The sequence below is a fragment of the Drosophila persimilis genome, unplaced genomic scaffold, assembly GCF_003286085.1.
Source record: "Drosophila persimilis strain 14011-0111.01,24,50 unplaced genomic scaffold, DperRS2 tig00000191-arrow-pilon, whole genome shotgun sequence".
NCBI lineage: Eukaryota > Metazoa > Arthropoda > Insecta > Diptera > Drosophilidae > Drosophila > Drosophila persimilis.
The window spans coordinates 7,636,858-7,657,120 of NW_020825298.1; the positions used below are offsets into that span (position 1 = coordinate 7,636,858).

A 20,263-nucleotide genomic window follows, 5' to 3' on the forward strand; every position below is an offset into this window, starting at 1 on the left:
CAGCGAAAGACATCGGACCAGACAGCGAACGCACATCAAACAGCTGCAACATTCTACGAAAACGGCGGAGAGGAGGGACGACAAGTTGAGGAGGGGCCGCAAGGGGGGAAGGTGAAAGAGGGGCTTGCACTGCGAAGGCGTTGACTCAAATCCGTGGCAGACAATTTCCATGCCATTCCGCCTTTTTAAGGTCATGGCGCACACACAGAGAGACTCGACGACTCAACTGCCACGCTGCCACGCCGCTGCTGTTGCTGTTGCCTCTGCTGCAATTGGCATAATTGAGGCGCACAGTAGGCAGGCGATTGTCTGGGCGTGGCAGCAGCAAAAATGAAAGAAACGTAGCGTTTGTGGCAATGCCAACAAGTTGCAATTGCCGAAGTTTAACAAGAAGTTCGCCTGCCTGCCTGCCTGCCTGCCTGCCTGCCACAACGAAATTGAACTTGTTGCAGTCTATATTTTGTTTGTGGCAGTGGCAGTGTGGCAGCATTAACAACTTTGGCAGAAATGATGAGCACGATAGGGGAATGGAAAGCAGCAGCAAAAGGAGGAGGCAGCAGTCATTAATGGTGGCAATATTTTGCATATTTTCTTTAATGGTATCGAAATTTATCGATAAAATTATCGAACATGTGAAATTAGATTAAAATTCTCTCACTTTTATGCTGAAAATATTTATCAATAAACGTATAGAAAATCGATAAATGGATTCAAAAAAGTTTAGATAAATGTCTTATTCAATTTTTCGATCAAAGTGTCGTGGGTAATGCTATAATCCTAGAGGAATACTGAATTTATATGTAATAATCTCTCATCCCTCGCGTTGTGATATTTTATTCCCGTACTTTAGAGTCTCTCCAAATGACGCCTTGTGGAATTATTTTCCATAATTTGTACATCAATTAATTCTTAAGAACACGATACAGTTCCCCTTTCAGCTTCTACCCTGCCAAAATACAAAATAATATTATCATTTCTAATGCAATGAATTGCAATGCCCATCATTTAGAGTAGATCTAATCTACATACATTTAAGACACAAATTAGACATCGTTCGCTCTGCAAAATGTTGATACCTGCCTCTCAGACGTTTGTGGAATTTCTTGGAACCCAACGATTGAAACTGTCGTTTTTGGTGTCCTCAACTTTGAATCTATTTTGTAATTATTCATTATTCATTTGCTGGCCAAAGGGCCATTCAAATGCCAGACAGTCAGTAGAGGCAGAGGCGACAACAAGCTGAGGCAGAGGCAGACGCAGTGGCAATTAGATGTCCGTTGGCCCCAGACACAAGCCGGTAATAACACCAACAAAAACTACAACAACAGCAGCTACTGCACATTCAACAACAATACAACAACAGGAACAACAACAACAACCACATACAATGGCAGCTCGTCAATTGCCTGCCTGTCACGTGTAAAAAGTCAATATATTGCACAATGCGGCGTCAAGTGCGGCATAGAAGCAGCGCCATGGGTGGAGTAGCAGAAGGGGGGCTCAAAAAAATAGCCAGAGAAAGAGAGAGGTTCGAAAAAGTGGCAAGAGAAGTGGAATAGTGTGGAAAGAGTAGAAGATGGCAGAAGGGGAAGGGCGGAAATGAAAGGGTTAGACTGAAAAGTGCAGACGAGGAAGTGCATATAAAAAGGGGAAAGGGGAGTGAGTGCTTGCAGTATCAGGGGCCCAATAAAGAGGTCGCCCGACGACGACGGCGCTGGCCTGCCTGCTGTCTCAACATTTCCGTAAACAACAGTAAAACCAAAGACAAGAAATGGAAGAACCAAAGAACCAGAGAAACGAACCATGATACCCTAGATATTGATTTCTATGTAAAAAGATATGAAGCTAGAGTTATTGATTGGAAAATCTTTAGAAAATTTAAACTTAAAACTACAAAATTCGATCTTTTCGATTTTACATAGTTTTTTCAATAGAAAGAGACGGAATAAGAGAAATTTATAATGACTGCTATCGATCTACAATCGAGGGACTCTGATTGTTGCATCTTTTCCCACATAGAACACAAGAGTTTAATTTGATTTTTGTAGGAAATGCATTTTCGATAGAAAAGATATGTTCGATCACAAACCGATAGCACTTGGAGTACTACAAGGGGTATAAAGAAATGCTGTAGACTTTTTTCGGATGGTGATAGAGAGTCGAAGAGAGTGCGAAACTGCGAAGACTAGAGAAAGAGAAAGAGATGGAGAGGAAGAGCGCCACAGCAGACAACGTTTCATTAATTTACAGCTACACCACACACATACACACCCATACAACCATTCGCAGTATGCACTCTTACGTGTATTCCCCTACACCTTACGTGATGCATCCACGTCTGTAGCTCTACCTTCCTCCTCCTCCACCACTTAACCCGAACCCCCTCTCCAACCAATTCAGTAGGGTGTCGTCTTCGTCGCCCTGTCTCGGGTGGCTTCTAATATTTCATTAAGCTACGGCCGGCGTGTCGTCTCGTCGCCAGTCGCGTGCCCGTTCCAACAGAGAGAGAGAGAGGGAGAGAGAGAGAGAGAAAAATAGACCTCCCCGATAGCGAGAGAGAGAACGGGGTCGGGAGAGGGGGCCGAGTCAGCGGTAATGTCTACGTCATTCCCATCATCATCATCATGATTTAGTGCAACTTTGTGGAAGGGCAAGAGAGGAGGAGGAGACGAACTGCAGTGGGAAGGTGTGGGGAGGGGGTGTTTTTGGAGGGTTCTTCGAGCTTCGTAGCCACTTTTGAGGTTATGCGCACAATTTGCGTGCGCGCCAATTAAAACAAGAAAAATAAGCAAAACACACAATAACAGTAAAATAGGTGGAAAAGAGAGCAACAGAGAGAGAGAGAGAGAGAGAGAGAGAGAGTAGAAGAGAGGACCATCCATGGCTTGAGGCGCAACAATGTAAGCTTTTTATAGTTCGCTGCCTGCGACAACAACAAAGTGCAGCAGAGAGAGAGTATAGGAAAGATGTAGGTGATATAGAGGAAGAGGAGCGATGGGTTAGTAGACGAAAAAGGAGAGTGGAGGGAGGGTTTCAGGTCAGCGACAGATTTGCAAAAATTTGCAACAATTAACGAAAATCCAATGCTCTTGGAGGAGGAATGCATTTTTTATAGATAAGGGATAAGATATTCATCGATCATAAATCGATAACATTCTCGATTACAAGTCGATAACTGAAAATAACTCAAAAGCTGATTGCAAGAGTAGCATTAAAAGCAATCAAAAATGCTCACGGAAAGTCTCCAATGGAATGAAAGTGATTCATAGATAAATTTGTGTCTGATATATAAATGAAAGATTCGAAATGAATGGTAACTATATCAAACCATATGAGCACTGATAAATGGAACGAAAGAATTCATCAAGTCTTTGATAAAACTGATTTATATCAAGTATAAGAGATACAGATTAATGATGAAACCAACAGTTCGCCAACCTCCATCGAAATAGAGATGTAAGATGGATTCTAAATTCTCTTCTAAGTTTTCCTCTCTCATTTTTCTCAGTCTTCATTCAGACCCTGTTCAATGTCAATATCATGATGCCCCAATTTCCGATTCATGCTTTAAAAGTGTATTAGCAAGCGTCATCGCTGTTACTGTTGTTGCAGCTCCTGTTGTTGTTGTCGCGCGCATTCCACTGTGTGGCAAATCGAACACGTGGCAAGAGGGGCTGGGCATGGAGGTACACATTGAGGCGGTGGCAGCGGTAAAGGAGGCAGCATAACATTGTGGCAGTCACTATGCAATTGTTGATACTGTCTTTGCATGTATTTACCTACGAGTGCCTCTGTGATTCTCTCTCTCTCTTTTTGTTGTATTGCCGTGACGCCAATATCATTTACAACAACATGCTGGGGTTACCACCAGGCGGAAAGGTGTTATGGGAGGGAGAAGATAGGTGGATAGGTGGTAACATGCTGCGGAAAATAGCACTGTTTGGTGGACTGTTGGTGCTGCTTTTCTTGAATTTGTTGAAGATTTTGTGGCTTATGTTGGTCTTAGTGTTGGTGTTATTGATTTCACTGCCATATCGTCAGAGTTTTTTATATTTTTACAAATTGTTGTAGATTTTAGACATAGATGATATGCTGTTGGTGTAGTTTTGTTGGTGTAGTTTGTTGGAATGCGATTTTTGTAACATTCTTATCATCATTCCATTGGAATATCTTTTGTAATTCTGTTGTTGGAACGTTTTTGTTGCAATCTTTCCATTGGAATGTTATTGTTGTTTCATTGTAGTGCTGCAGCAGCCAGTAGCCTCCAATGCTCACTCATGCGCATGGACAACATTCAGCACTGACATTTAAACGTCTTGAGTTTCGCTCAGTGCTCAACACGAGTAGCCGTTTGTAATTTAAAACCCCAAAACCCAACAACAACAACTCAACAACAACCACAACACACAATAGAATTGTAATAGAATTTTTTGTTTGTAGATGCTGTCGTCATCGCGTGTGAAAGTTTAGAGAGAGGGAAAGAGGAGAGAGATATAGGGAAGGGGCGTGGCATGAATTGAGTTGTTTGAGACATACACATCTCGGGGTGAAGAGAGCGTGGGGCATTATCAAAATGCCCCATAAAACGAATGTCAAGTTTTGAATTACAGAAACTGTCAATCACTTTATTGCCGCGAGCATTACGGCATATACGATTACGAATAAATGTGGCATAGTCTCGTCTCGATGGAGGCCAGACCCCAGACCCCAGAGGCAGGCTGTCATTCTGATGATATCGTATTAATTATTTGGCCAATCACTACAACATGCTTTGGATCTTTGATTTGATTGGATTTAAGATCAATTTTTGAAAGGGAAATCCAAAAGCGTGAGAAACTCATTTAGTAGAACAATAGAATGTTCATGAATTTGTGAATTTTTATGGGAATGGTGGAGGACCTTCTATAAAATTGCACAAGAAACGTATATTTAAAATAAAGAAAGTGCTCCACCCAATTAATCAAATTTTCAATTAAAATAATCTTTCAATGACAATTAACACCCACAGACAACAGATCCCCTTTTTCCGCTAATTTTTCAATCGAAAACCTCAACCTTTTCTCTGGTTTCATTCTTTGTGAGTATATCATTGAAAAGTTGTCTCTTGTTGCGAAAAATTTGCCAGAAATTTGGAGCATAGAAAAAATGTTTGTCATCAACAACTATCAATAAAATTTGAATGGTTATTACATTCAATTAGCAATGATTGTTAGTGGAAGAAAAGGCTGCTTTGAGGCCTGTTTTGAATAAGCAGCGAAAAAGAGGCACTCGTTAGGAGAATTGGAGCGAGGGAGAGAGAGGGAGAGAGAGACATTACTAGAGACTAGAGAAAGAGATAGACATCATAGTGGAAGCGCCGTTAAGCAAATAGGAAGGAAATAAACAAGAACCAGAAACCAGACTATGGTGGAAAAACCCTCACAGAACCTCTCCCCCGTGGAACCACTGAAGCGAGTCGTCATTGCTCCGTCACCTGTGCGCCAGGTGTAAACTACATAACCAACCAGCCACCCTCCCTACCCCCACACCCCACACCCCACGACCCAGAACCCCCTGTTCTCTTCTGCAACGGAAATGCTGGACAAGAGATAGAGACAGACAGAGAGAGAGAGAGGGAGAGGGAGAGATAGAATCTGTGGAAATGACACTAGGAAATCGCTGGTAAACAATGCGCAAAACACTGAAGAAAATGCTTGGGCCCCCCAAAGCTCACACAGATTTCAGATAAGGCAATACATACATACATATAAAGGCGGAGAGAGGGGAGGGAGAGTCACTATAAAAAGAGAGGTCTAGATAGAGTCTCTGACTAGAGATTTAATCGCCATGCAAATTTTGTCACGTCTGTGGCGGCAACCACGGAAGACGATGCTTAGACGTGGGTTAATGCTGGGAGTCTCCGGTCTAGATAAATGGATAATGGAGAGCAAAATATAGACAGAGAGACAGAAAGAGAGAGAAAGAAAGAGTCTCACTTTAAGAGAGAGATAATACATAAACCAACTGTCACAAAGAGTCCAAAAGTGCCGCAAAGACTGGGAGAGAGAGAGAACCACCCTGATAAGGTGCTGAGCGACCTCGTTTTTTTATTTTTTATGATCAACTCAGATTCCTCGATTCCCAATGGTATATATAAAATATTGAGTATACGTATTATACATATAGTAGGCTTATAAAATCGTCCAATCCAATCGTAAATATGCACTTGTTATTTTGTTGCTTAGGCTTCAACATTTGCTTCTACAATTGAGGCATGAGTTCAGAAACGAGGTCAATGGCTGATCGCGCAAAATGCGTAAAAAGTGGGGGAAATATGATTGAGAAACGAATGGAAGAATGCCCTAAGATTAAGGGATATGTACTCTAGTAGAAATCTAGAAAAAAAAATAATAATTTCTTAATAAGGATGCGGGTTTATGGAGTGTGATTTAAAATCATTTCAAAGAAATATTCAATATTTTAAATACAAGAATCTCCCTTATCGAAAAGGCATACTTTTTGATATACTTTTTTTTAATATTTAAATATTTATAGTATTGTAAAAGATCTATTACCCCCAGAAATCCGAGTAATATTTTTGTAAGTAATATCTTCGTATATTAAGATCCCAAAATCTGAAATCCTATCAAATATCATAGTTCTAATAAACCCAATCACCATTTTTGTTGTTTTTAGGGTATTACAGTAAAAAGTATGTAACGCGTACTATAATTGAAGCATAAACAAAAACATTTACATAATAATTTTCACCTATTTCTCCATGATATTCTCCTCTCTTTCCTCTCACAGTAGCTCATTCTCTCTCTTATGTTGCTGTATAGATCTTTCTCTTATTAGCTCTCCAACAAAATGTATAAATTGTTTAAACACGTTTTGTAGCTATTTAAATACGAGTATTTTCAGGGATTTCTGATCTTTGCACTCAAACCAAAATCAATATGCATATTGATTGCTCAAATCATTCGATTAGACAACAAAAACCAAGCTAAAGATCCAAATTAAATAACTGGCACTTTATTTTTGAAAAAACATGAGAATGGTTGTTGAAAATTTGCTTAATGAAAGATGGAAGAGGGATTCCTCGCGACGCAGACTGAAAATCAGGCGGGTTTTTTTCGCGCAAAGAAAGAGAGCAAAAGGGTGGGAGGGAAGCAGCAGGAGCAGCAGACCCCAAAGCAGCAAAGAACCAGCCTATTTAGATGTAAGATCTGCGGATAGACACAAACCATAAAAAAAAATAATGTTGGCTATAGAAAAAAACAAAACAAGAGAGGAAGAGACTTTAGAGGAAGGAAGGCAGACGACGATGGCACACACCTGTCTTACGGTAACAACAACAGCTAAAACAATCTCTACAACAATTACAACAACGTCTACAACACTTACTATACAACAAAAACCATAGAGAGAGAGAGAGAGAGGGAAAACAAACTACAAGAAGGAGGAGGAACAAGCAGAGGAAAGGCGCCGCCGCGCATCTACGCGAATGTACGGCGTATGCAAAAAAGCAAAAACATTGTAGACAAGAGCACACACACACACACACACACACACACACACACACACACACACCCTCTCTACACCTTTTCGCAATATCCCCTTTCCCCCCTTGAGGCCTCTTCTCTCCAGATCTCTCGTCGAGGCCGCACCTTCCGCAAAAAAAACAGAATCTATTTTTTTTTTAGCCCCCTGCTTCTCCTCCCACCGCCTTTTTGCCTTGTGTCTTGTCGTGTGTCTTAAGTTTTTTTTGCTAATAATAATAAAAAAAAAGAGGAGATGCAGCAAAGAAAGAAAGAACGGGATGGACATCACATGACATGTTGGGTGGGACACGAGGGGCAGGCGGATGGGAGAGGGGCTACAGATCGGTCTCGAGACTTGCCCACAGGCCAATCGAAAGAGTGAGGGAGAGAGCGAGACACAGAAAGAGAGAGAGAGAGAGAGAGGGAAGGAGGGTGATTTAGAAGAGACGGATGGCAGGCCCACTGGAATGAGATCGCTCTTTTGCTTATCGCGCTTATCAAATCGGCAACTGACAGAAAAACAAGAGAAGTTTGAGGGGGAGAAGAAGAGAAGGAGTAGGATAAGCAGAACTAGATGAAGGGAGAGGCATGAGGTAGCAGCAGCTAAAGGAGAAGTAGATCAAGTAATGTCGAGGGGGTCCGACAGACTGGAAAAAAGCAGCCCCCTTCCTCAGAGGGTTAATATATTGCCTGGATGGGCGGAAAGATAACACATATCCATCAGGGTTAAAGATTCTTTTATTTTCTGCTGATTTAAGATCCCATTGCTAAAGATCATCTCTGGGGTTAAGAACCCTATAAGGGATATGCAAATTGCAGTGGAATAACCCCATAAGAATATAAATTTCTTAGATAAATTTGAATACATGGAACAAAATAGAAGATATAGCAAACAATGTAGCAATATATAGAGTTTGAAAAAGTAAAAATATACTCTATATTCTATACAAACCGGAATTCAATATAGAAACCGTGAAAAATATTGTCCCGACAGATTTATTTCGTTCCTTTCTTTCGCAAATAATGCGTATACGTAACCGTATAACAATATTAGAGACCGTGCCATGTCCTCTGTCTAATTGATTCCAGATATTTCCATTTTTCTCAGCTAATTAATCATGAAACATCAATTAGCTGATAGCCTAAGAGACCAGATAGAGAGATCTGTCTAGAATCGAAATTCCATTCATAATTCGAAATTAACCATTAAATTAGGCTAATAATTTCCCATATTTTATAGAAGAATTCCAAACCCCCCACATGGTGCTGTAAGAAAGATCATAAAATATTACAATCCCCCCACATGTACAATGGCTTCTCTTATCAATTCTGAACTGTTTCTTTAATCGTTCTACAGATTAGAAAAAAACGAAAGCCCGAAAAACCGAAACAGAGCTAAATTCAGCATATAACTCTGACTCGATTTTTGGGCTGATTTTTCGGCTGCTTTTTTTGTCTTTTTGCAAACCCCAAAACGTGGCCAACTGAGCGGAAAGCTTATCAGCCGAGAGCCACAAATTGGTTGATAAGCAGCCGAAAATTTTAGAATAATACTTTTTACTAGCAGGAGAGCTCTCTATCGGAGTCAATCGGAGAGAGATCTGAGCGCGGCAGAAACGTGCTGTCCGAATGGTTTCGAACCAGAAAAACACGATGAATGGCAGCACCAGCCACAAAACGCTAACGGCCAAAGTATATTGAAAGAGATTAGCATAAATTTGGAAATTTATACGAGCGATAACCGAGTCGAAAGACCAAAAAATTAAAGCGTTCAAAATATCATAAAAAAGTTACGAAGTTTAGATACTCTTTAGATTTAGGAGGAGGAGATTGGAAAAATTCTCAAAATTATCAAATTCTAATGAAATTTCATAAAAATTGTGTTTCCCTAGATAGCAATTGAAGATTAAAGATTGGGACTCAGGGGATAATGGATTTAAAGATAATCCATTAATAATCGCCAATACCCACTTTATCAAGAGTATACCCATAACAGATCCAATCAAAACACAAAATAAAAACCTGTTGTTGCCAAAACAAAGCTACACCAAAAACAAAAAAAAGAAACGAAAAAACTGAAATTTAAAAACATGAAATTCCAAAAATTTTGCGACTTGAATTCTGGAAATAGAGTGACAAAGTCCATTTTGGGGCAGATTATGTAAGTGATAGATCCCCAGAGAGAGGGAACGGACAGGCGAGAGAGCATAGTGCCACGAGTCAGTGGCAGAGGGGAAAGCAGCGAAAGTGAGCAGCGCAGCTGGCGATCTTATTAGTCACGCGCTCTGCCAAGGGCACCAATGAATGGAGCAGCAGAAATTCATTTGCTCATTTGTCTTTTTTTATTTTTACCTTTACCTTTACCTTTAGCTCTCCCTCTCCTTCTGCTTCTTGTTTTTGTCTCCTCTTTGGCACATTTCGAGCAGCAGCAGCAGCAGCAGCCTGCAAGCAGCTGGCGCCAGCGGAGCTCAATGCAGCGCAAAAGTCAACGCCAGCGCCAACGTCAACGTCAAAGTCGTCGTCTATCACGTTCATTGGCATTTTTGTTTTTGCATGCAGTGCCCGTGCGACGCTCTTTTTCCGTCCCTCTCTGATCCACTCCCGATATCTTTGGCTCTCTCAAAAATTTTTGTTCTGCTAGCAGTTCTTTAGGCTACGACTAAAAGATACCCTTCTCTTTACATAGTTGTTGAGGTAAGCAGTATATGTCATACCCCATGGCAGTTCTCTAAAGGGCATCAAAAAGGGTTTGGCTTGCTTTTCGTTTCATTCCCGTCGATCGATACTAATTGAGAGCCCCATTAATTCCGGGACTCTCCCACCCATAGATCAATCTGCCTTTCCCTCTCTTTATCTCGTTATGACTATATTTTGTTGTTTCTTCTGCTTTATATAATATATGTTTGTTCGCTCTACCCCTTCCACCGTCCTCATCCTTCTATAATTCCCCTTCTTGTTGTTTTCTTCTTTTGCGCAACAAAAATGCCGCAAGACGTTTGTTTTGTTTTTTTTTCTTTTCTGCGACTGCGACTGCGCAACGACTTTGAGACGATTCCCCTACTCTCCCATCCACCTTTCAGGTATGATGGGGAGGGGGCATGGATGGAATGGCAATGGAGTGGACTTTGGGACGCCGCGTCCCAGCGTCGCAGCGCCAGACAGAAATACTACATCCCATAACAAGACAAGGCAGGGCCCAGACCCCAGACCCCAGACCCCAGTCAGAGTCCCCGCCAAAGTACAGCAGCACCAGCAGCAGCAGCAGACGGCAGACAATGTTGGCAACCGGTTTGCGATTTATTTTTGTTGCTGTGCTGTGCCGCCGCTCCCCGCAACAGGCCCTACTATACATCACCGTATCGCCTCCTCTCGCTTTGGCTCATTATTATTATTTGCTGAATATTTTTGGTACCCCTTTATTGATGAGGAGTATTTACGACCCTGATAAGAGTCCCATATTTGGGTGAAACACTCGTGAATATAAGTCAAGGAATCGAGAACAATAAAACTACATAAACATTGATGTAACAATAAATTATTCTCTTCACTACGCTCTCCAAGAGGGTATCTAAAGCCTCGATACCCTAAGGCTCCTGTCCCTTCATTCTTGTTCAACATTAAAGCTTTTTGAAGCGGATTTCCAACAAACACACACACACACACACACACATGAACACAAAATACGGAAAAAATCGAAAGGCTTCAAAAACAGTGGCCTGCAGGGACGTAGGAGGGGAGGGAGGGGTGCACACTGCAGGGCAGGCAATAAATTGAGCGAAAAGCTAAAAATAAGCTCCAATTGTCGTCGCTGACTGCGCTGCTGCAGCAGCAAACATACGTCGGCAGAGACAACTTGTCGTCGTCGATTTTTGGCCGGGCCGCCACGGTCGCCAACGCCACTGCCACTGCCGGCAGACGCTTTGGCAGCGCACGCAGCAGCAACAAAAAAACAGTAAAAGAATTTCAGAAATTGTATTATTTATTGTTTTTTGTATGGAAATATTTTGCGAGCGCTGTTTAAGCAGAAAATTAAGTAGTTTAAATAAATAATTCAACCAAAAAAGAACGACAAAAAAACTGGTAAAAAAAAACTCCATCATTGGCCTACCAAAAAAAAGCAGCAAAAAATTGTTAAACAAGAGTGGGGGAGAGAGAGACAGAGAGAGAGTGCGCTATAAAATGCAGCTGCATTAAAATAATAATTATTATACGTTTTATATAAATTTATAATAAATTCTAAAATGTTGCCCCGCTGCTCTGAGTGAGCATTTCTGATACCCTTTAGGGAGAAGAGTTTAACGAATTACGCAAGAAGCTGGCCAGAAGGAATATGAGAGCAAAGCAGGAATACCGGATGAACGATTTAATACAAGAGACGAGTGTTGTTCCACCCTCTTTGAATACCAATTAAAGCATTTACTACTCTATATACATATGTACATATGTATATCCCATAGGCAAAATATCGCCAAAGCCGCTTTTACTTGTTGTATTATAGATTTTATGAGCTTTTAACGGGCGGGCGTCAACGAAATGTCGTTAAAAAAGATCGAATTGAATGAGAATTGTGAATGCGAATGCGAATGGAGGAATGGCAAAGAAGTATCAATCGCTGTCAACAGAGGCAGAGGCAGAAGCAGAGACAGCAGCAGCAACAGGGACAGAAGCCGCGATGCCAAATATGGGGCCACAGTGGGCGCTGCGCTGCTGCTGCGGCTGCAATCGGTAGCCGAAGGTGTGAAGCGACTTTTGACGGCGCCTGTCTCTGGCCTAACGAGTATTGTTGTTGCTGCTGCTTTTGCGTTTCCGATTGCGATTGAGAGTGAGATTCAGATGGTAAATGGGAGTGGAGTGGGATTGGTTTTGGGGTGGGACATTCTCATACGCATTTTTGTTGCAGATATTGTACAGGGGAGGGACAACTAGTGCAAGAGAGCGAGTGAGACAGAAGTGATACTTAGACTAAGTAAAATATGTGATATTCGTGATAAATGCGACATTTGGGAAATTCCAGAACATACATATGTATGTACATACATATGTCCCTCTTCTTATTTAGGGAAATTTTTGATTTGTTGGATTCCACAATAATAGGTTGTTTTCCCTGAGGAAGAGATTCGATCTGATTCACAAAAATATATATGTATGTAGTAGATTGGAATTTCTTTCTAGAGCGAATTTTCAACATTTCGATTATTAAATACCATTGCAAGCATTGGAAATAAGAGGAATTAATGTATTTCCCTTAAGATTGTTAATGGGAAGATTCCACGTTCGATAATCTTCACGAATTCTTCGTATAAAACTCATTCAGGAATCCCACAATAAACCCTAACTAAATTTAATGCTTTTTTATGTATACAAAATAATTTCCCCCATGCCGTTCAATTGATAGGGAAATTCCATTTCTTAGCTTAGGGATGTCAATCCGTTTCCAAAATTCTTACCGAAAAAAAAAAAAAATAGAAAAATCGTACCTTTCGTTTCTTGTGATCCATTTCGAGTTGCGCCTTGTGCATTTCCTTGAGTTCCACTTCCTTGAGCTGATCGAGGATTATCTGGTACTTTTCGCGATTCTCCACGTCGAGCGCCACGTGAAGGTAGTCGTGCCAGTTGCGGGAATCGAAGCCCCAGTGGCAGGTCTGGTTCTCGAACTTCCGATGCACATGCCCCACAAACTTCTGGGGCGAGAACCATCCGTCGCACTCGAGGCACTTGATGCACGTGGGCTTCTGGTAGGAGTACATCTCCGGTGTGCAGATCCCCTCGCATTTGCCAAAACATTTGTGGTACACGTGGAAGCTGAGGGCGCCCTTCGGCAGGTTCTCGATGGGGATGTAGCTGTTGCGATCGGAACGATGCAGCAATGCGGCACAGAGACGCTCCGCATCGGTGCGCGTTATCAATCCGCTGGCCTTCACATCGGAGGGCAGAATCGCGGCGGCCTTGAACTCCACGAGCTGATCAGGGGTGCACTGGGAGCAGTAGATCCCCAGTTCATCGAAGATCCGATTGATCTGCTCCAGCGAGAAGTCGTTCAGGACATTGTTGAGGAACTGCGGCAGGCACAGTCGCATCTCTCCGCCCACCGAGAAGCAGCCAATGGTCTTGCCCTCCAGCCGGGTCTCGTACAGCTCCCCACAGCCCGCATCGGCCACAGAGAGGATCGGTTGCGAGAGCTCTCTCGGCGGAGTGGCAGGCGTGGCATAGATCTGAGGCGATGCTGCCTCCCGATGGTGGTGCTGCAACTCGTGCGGCTCCGGGGAGCTGAGTATCTCCTTTTTGATGATTGGAATTCCGGGTGAAGGCGACTGCTGCACCTTGCCCCCGCAGGTTGGACTCTCGCTGCGGATTCCGCCTCCATTGGTGGAGGCCACCTCCAGGGAAGGACAGCCGCCGACCCCTGCTGCTGCTACCGCAGCTGCTGCTGCCACGGCAAGGGCATGGCCGGGTCCTTGGAGACTCTTTGTGGCACTCGTCTGGTATTTCTTCAGCACGCTGCTGATATTCGGCGTCACGTATTCGGTCATGTTCTGGATCGTTAAGGGGGATCGGATCGGATCTGATCTGATCTCTTCACGTGGGACTGTGGGGCTGGGCGGCCTCAGTGGGACCACATTTTTGCGCACACTCTCTCTTTAAACTTGAATTATTTTTTGTTAACAATTTGGCACATTTGTTGATTGGTTTTGGGATTTATTTCACTTATTTGCAACTCTTTTGCATTCATCATTTTGCCGACGGCATTTCGAAAGGCGGGAAAAACGTATGTCCGCTTTTTTCGTGCAGGGGCGGGCGCGCAAATATTTCTACCCCTTTGGGTAATTTCTCTTATTTTGGGATATTTTGCGGTAAATTAAATTTTCGGCGCAATTTCTTAATTATTATTATTATTAAATTTTATATTTTTGCACACACGGACACACACACGGGCACAGTCGGCAGACAGACACACACTCGCGCGAACGCGGGGGGATGCGGCGGTGACGTGACCCCAGACGGCGGCGACGACGGCGACAAATTCTTATTGTGCCGCCGAAATTTCCGTTTGCCGCCTTGTTTTTGTGCACTATTTATAAACCTTTTGGTTTTGCTTTTCCTTTTGCTTTTCTCCCGCCTTGTTGCAGCTTATTTTTGCATTTCTCGTTATTAAATATTTATTTTGCATGCGGCGCCCCGCTTTGTTGTTTTGGCTTTGCTTTGCTTTACTTCAATTTCTTTCCTCTCTTTTCGCAGGCGTCCGCACGTGCGAGCTTTTTACATTTGCTTTGCCATTGCGCTCACACAGAGATACGCACGAACACTCACACACACAGAGAAACGAACGAGCGCCCGCTACACGTCCGAACCAAACGAAGCCGAAAAAGTATCTGAGTATCTGCGTATCTGAGTATCTCAATTCTGAATATATGTTGATAAGTCGAATATTGTGTATATTTTTTGATGAAGGTGATAGTTTTTTTGCAAATATATTAATATGGACACCTTTTTGGGATAATTGAATAACATTTTAAATCTTAAATCCTATAGTATTTTTCAAATACACCCGCCTTCAAGTGTTGCTGGCGCCTAAAGATGTTGCTGGGCAACAAACGCGTGTTGCTGAGGGAAAAAGAAGGTATGGACAGCAGCCAAAGCGGACCAGAAAATTGAGCGCATGCAAGGTAAAATGCAACCCCAATTCCATACCTACCGGGACTGCTTCATACCATATTATTGATCAAACACGGTCAGGTGTGGTGCATATGGTCTTTGAAATGTTTCTGGAACAGTTTTCCCAGTTGTCCATACCTTTTCGCGAGATCACTTGGGAAAAATGTTGCTGAGCTCATGTTCTTAGAGTCTCTAAGAAAAACCAGACTCATGCTGTTAAGGCACCTAAAATGTCTGCTGTTAAAATACATCGTAAAGTATCGAGGCAAATAACTCAAAAAAGTTTCTACTACCTTCTGTATTTCTACCATGCTCTGATATGATAAGAACTTTCAAGTAAATTGCTATGAACCTGTTAAAGTGGCTGCTGTGGAACCAAAGCAGCCGCTCAAAGTTAACGAGCTACTAGCTTACATTTAGTTCGAGTGTTCAAATAGCCGCCAAAAAGCTGATTCATTTTATTTTGTTTTAATTTAATTAATTAATTAATTTTTATCTCGAATCGTACTTACGTGCATCATTTATTCCAATTGATTGCATTTGACTCCTTTTCGCTCATTCATTTTCAAACTTTTCTATTTGGCGCGCACCACTTTCGTCCAGTCGATAGTATCGATGGCCGAACTGATCTCATCAAACCGTTTAATGCTCTCTTTTTCGCTCTCATTGAATCGGGTATGAATCGGTAGCAGCATTCGTTTTTAAGGTCCGAAAATGATATTATAGAATTGCGGAAATGTTTGTCATCCCAGGCTCTAATTAATGCAGAAACTGGTCAGATTTAGATTGAAAGTTATTTCAACGATATTTTGCACAGGGTATACAAACTTCCATACTCCGGTTTGTCAGTATATTTACGGTATACTTTGAAAATGAGACGGTATATTTTGGTATATTTCTGACGGTCACACTTGAACCGAAATTTGGAATATTTTTAAGGAAAAATAAGGTTTTTAAAGCAATTTTAATTAAACAAAGCACCTATAAAGGATAATTGACAATCTAATAAGCTCTTCCTGCCCTTGCAGAAGTATCAGAAGCTAGAAAATGCCGGAGCCGCGCAGCCCGATGGCCAGCTTCGCCCAGTCGGTGTCGAATATCATCGATGGACCCATTACATGGTTCCGTGGTAAGTCCCGGAACTTGGAGACACTGAATTGCCATCTTATGAGTCCCCTGATAGAGCTATGCTACCCAAAATAGCGCCTACAATTGCAAAACTTGGAAAAACACTTTTCCATTACATAATGACATAACCTCAAACGCGGTAGGCCAATGTTTTTGTTTACACGGCTCTAAAACCTCGGATCTTTTGCAGAAACCATTGTGGAACCGAACCAGGAGAAGTACAACTGGTACCACCAGCGCTTCCAACGCGTGCCGACCATCGATCAGTGCTATACGGACGATGCCGTCTGCCGATTCGAGGCGGACCAGCAGTTCCGCCGGGATCGCATGGTGGACAACGAGATTGTGAATATATTGCGGCAGCGATTCGAGGATTGCACACTGTACGAAGCTCCTGATCACATCATCAAGTGCAAGCCCATTCTCGAGCAGTACGAGAAGGCAACCGAGAACTGGTTCATCAAATGTGAGTGCGATTACCTGGGCCTCTGTTGCACACCTAACTTATTGAATCTCCCTTCTTTTAGATGGCGACTTGGGTGGCTATGCCAATGCCAAGACGGCCTACATGAAGCAGAAGCATCGTTTGATCTGGGAGCGTCGCCACGGCCCAGTAGGCAGCGGCATGAAGGGCGAAAAGTAGGCCGCTCATTGAGTTTCCTTTTATCATCCTCCTGCTCCAACTCCTGCCTGCCGAGACGGAACTGAGGTTTTTGTTAGTTCAATTTTCCGTGATTACAAAATACACACACCCCGAAATGGTATACCCAAAGAGGCCTCTGGCTTGGTTTCGTCCTTAGTTTAGGTTAAAATGTCTCATTTGTTCAGATAGTTTCTGTATTATACGAAGATTCTGTAGATCCTTGAAAGGCAAAAGGTTTTTGTGGCCAAGCGTTATTCAAGTTTCCAAGGCCGCTCATCCTGAAATGTTGGGCCATTGATTATCCAGGAGTGCCTTTATTTGTAATTTTAATCTCTCATTCTCTTCGTTAAAGATTTTTTTCGCCTGTTTATCCCTGTGCATGCCACAGAAAATGATAGTCTTGTTCTTTTCGATTCACATGCGTTTTCTATGAGTTCTTTAATCTTTGACCCTTCTCTGCCTTAGTTAAAAGAGGTCTAATTTGAGTAATTTCTTCGATAACCACACGAGAAGCCATTCTTTAAGGTTCTGCTAGGAGAACCTCCTCTCAGGTTGTTTAGTTGATTAAATGCAGTAGATTTTAATGTCAGCTTGTGGCTTAATACTAGTTTGTTCGTCTTAATCCGTAGTTCGGGTGATAAAATTGCCATTGAAAGTTTTTCTTAAATATTTGTGGATGAGCCTCCAAAAGAGAAGCAGTCTTTAGGTTGTACAAATCCTAATTAAATTCATCTAAAAGTCGAGTGCCATCCTCCCATTCAGCTAATAGAAACCAATGGTTTGTTCATCAGGCTCTTTTTGATCTTGGCCAAAGCACTGTTGGCATCGCCTGGCCGCTTGTCCTTATTCTTGGGTCCCAGTGGTATCATTGTGGTGTCCATAAGGCGTCGCCGGAAGCCCTTGTAGAACTGCAACACCTGGGGATTGGCCCACACCTGCTTCGCATCGAAATCTAGGATGCGTACGGATTGCAGCGACTTGGCTCGGGACAGGGCAACATATGCCTGACCCGCTTCAAAGACTTTCGAGAGCGACATCTCCACGCAGTCGAGGGTGAGGCCCTGGCTCTTGTGAATGGAGAAGGCCCAGGCGAGCTTCAGTGGCACCTGACGACGGGTGATCACACCACCGGTGGCCGTCTTGATGATCCACTTTTCGTGCTTGCAGACGTACTCCTGATTGTTCTTGAACCGCACCACCGGGAGATCCTTTTCCATTCGCACTACCACGCCACGGGCACCGTTGACCAGTCCATTGGATATGTTAATATTCTTGAGCAGCATCACCTGGGCATTCACCTTGAGATAGAGCTGGGATGGGGCCTGGATCTGCTGATCAAGCTGTTTGGTCATGCCCGCATCAGAGTCGTCTGAGCGGAAGAGTACCTTGTCGCCTTGCAGGTTCTCCAGCTTCGATTCATTGATGGAATTGGCGTCATTCGTGTGGGAGCAGAGCTGCGTGGCCAAGATGCCATTGCCTTCGATCTTCTGCCTGGATGTGGCCGCCAGTCGCGTGGTTATCGATTCATTCACATGACCAATGCGCAAATGATTCAGGATCTTGACGAATTCCGGATCCGACTGACGATGCACCTGCTTCAGCTCGTACACGCATTGAATGCAGGTCTCCCAGGCACTGGACTGAAAGCAGAAGCGCTGCTGGGGCGTGGCATTGGGCGCCGCACCAAAATCGCCTCGAATCACGGGCGGCAGTTGCAGGAAGTCACCGCAAAGGATCAGCTGAATGCCTCCAAAGGGACGGTCATTGCGACGAATATGCCGGGCCACTGCCTCGATTTTCTGCAAGCAAAAAACAGAAGAGATTCCAATAAAGGAAGTCATTTAGTGGATTGCGATGCCACATACCTCAAAGAACTGTCCATCCACCATGGAGATCTCATCGATGATCAGTCGCTTGCACTTCCGCCACGTCTGAGCGCTGACCGGACGAGAGGCCAACTCCAGGCACCGCTGCATGGTGGCATCTCCGCCACCAATACCCGCAAAGGCATGCAGCGTCGTGCCACCGATGAGGCATGCAGCCACACCCGTGGATGCTGTGGCTATAGTTCCATCGGGGGGAAGGGCAGAGATAATCCTACGCAACAGGAAACTCTTGCCGGTGCCGGCGGAGCCCGTGAAGAAGACATTTTTGCCAGTGGTGCAAGCACGAAGCACTTCCATCTGCTCCTCGTTGAGGCGTAGTGATTCGTCTGTGCCGGCCAGAGGCGAGGATTGATATAGTTTCTTGGCCGCCGGCACGGTGCCTTTCTCTCGATCCTGATCCTTTAGCTCGTCGAAGCGCCGCTTCTTGGCGCCCTGCGGCGAGGGTGTGGTGGTTGTTCCTTTGGGCACAAGTCCCGCCTTTTTGCGCGCCAAAATCATCTCCGCGGTGGTCACGGGCGACACGTCCTCAAAGCTGCTCGGCTTGCCCGAGAGCAGGTGCTCCCTCAGCTTCTTCTGCATCGAGGCGTCGTCCGGCTGACCACCGTCGCCATTCATTTTGATGAAAATTGTGCGTAGGAAGAACATCAGCGTGCCGGGCGGGGCATTGGACAGATAGATGGCACAGTTCTCCGCCTTGAAATTGAACGTGGCCTTGCCCTCGGCCATGAACTTCTTGTGGACCATCAAATCCTTCAGCTTAAACTTCAGGGGCTTCAGTTTCTCGGGCGTCACCTCCACAAACAGCTCCCGGATATCGTTGCGGACCAAGCGCAAGGTGGCCGTCTTATAAGCCAGCTTGCGGCCAGTAATCCCCACTGCATTGGTCCACTGTATGTTGACCGCACAGGTAAGAACAGCATCGTTTAGGTCCATGCTGCGTGCAAGCCAACTCGAGTCACAATTTTCCTTAAAAAATGTTTTTAAACAGAACAAACAAAAAAAACAAAATCGCAGTCCATGCGGCGTCGGCAGAAAAAAAGGAGATCAGTGTGACCGCGGGTAGCAGTGTGATAGCGGTCTCATTTAAAAAATATACCGTAAATATACTGACGAGTTCGAGTTCTTTTTTACATATTCCTCGTTTTTGATCTTCCGTGGAATATTCTCAGCTATATAGCACATTTAGCTATGCCCACATAATTTTATACGATTCATGAATAATTTTTATTCTTAACTGGCTTATTCTAAATACTTGCTTTTATTGCCTTTTGCGTAAAAAAAGGTTTTAGCGAAAAAATTCAACAAAAAAGAGTCGCTATATTGCGTGTAAGCCGTGGTATATGCCTTTGTATACCCTATTTTGTTAATGTTATATGAAAGTATAAATATTGATATGGAGATAAAACGTGACTAATAAAGACCTTTTCTCA

General features: G+C 43.4%; 3 protein-coding genes across 3 annotated transcripts in view; 1 reads left to right on the plus strand and 2 right to left on the minus strand.

The window, feature by feature from the left end:
- The window catches only part of LOC6589429 (putative mediator of RNA polymerase II transcription subunit 12), a 111,196-nt gene extending 96,780 nt beyond the window's left edge, over positions 1-14,416 (minus strand). Inside the window, exon 1 of the mRNA XM_026988547.1 lies at positions 13,001-14,416. Within this exon, the coding sequence (XP_026844348.1) occupies positions 13,001-14,053 (1,053 nt within the window). The 5' untranslated portion in view covers positions 14,054-14,416. The remainder of the gene's footprint in view (positions 1-13,000) is intronic.
- A 1,657-nt stretch (positions 14,417-16,073) lies between these two features.
- Positions 16,074-17,076, plus strand: LOC6589748 (NADH dehydrogenase [ubiquinone] 1 beta subcomplex subunit 10). The gene is made up of 4 exons (XM_002014963.2): positions 16,074-16,125; positions 16,205-16,305; positions 16,495-16,770; positions 16,832-17,076. Exons 2-4 carry the CDS (start codon positions 16,224-16,226, stop codon positions 16,945-16,947), a joined length of 474 nt encoding a protein of 157 aa, XP_002014999.1. The 5' UTR covers positions 16,074-16,125; positions 16,205-16,223; the 3' UTR covers positions 16,948-17,076.
- Positions 17,077-17,427: 351 nt separating this feature from the next.
- On the minus strand, positions 17,428-19,816 carry LOC6589747 (ATP-dependent DNA helicase PIF1). The gene is made up of 2 exons (XM_002014962.2): positions 18,813-19,816; positions 17,428-18,746 (listed from the first exon to the last, which is right to left on the minus strand). The coding sequence occupies exons 1-2, from the start codon at positions 19,764-19,766 to the stop codon at positions 17,706-17,708; spliced, it is 1,995 nt and encodes a 664-aa protein (XP_002014998.1). The 5' UTR covers positions 19,767-19,816; the 3' UTR covers positions 17,428-17,705.
- Between the last annotated feature and the right edge of the window lie 447 nt (positions 19,817-20,263).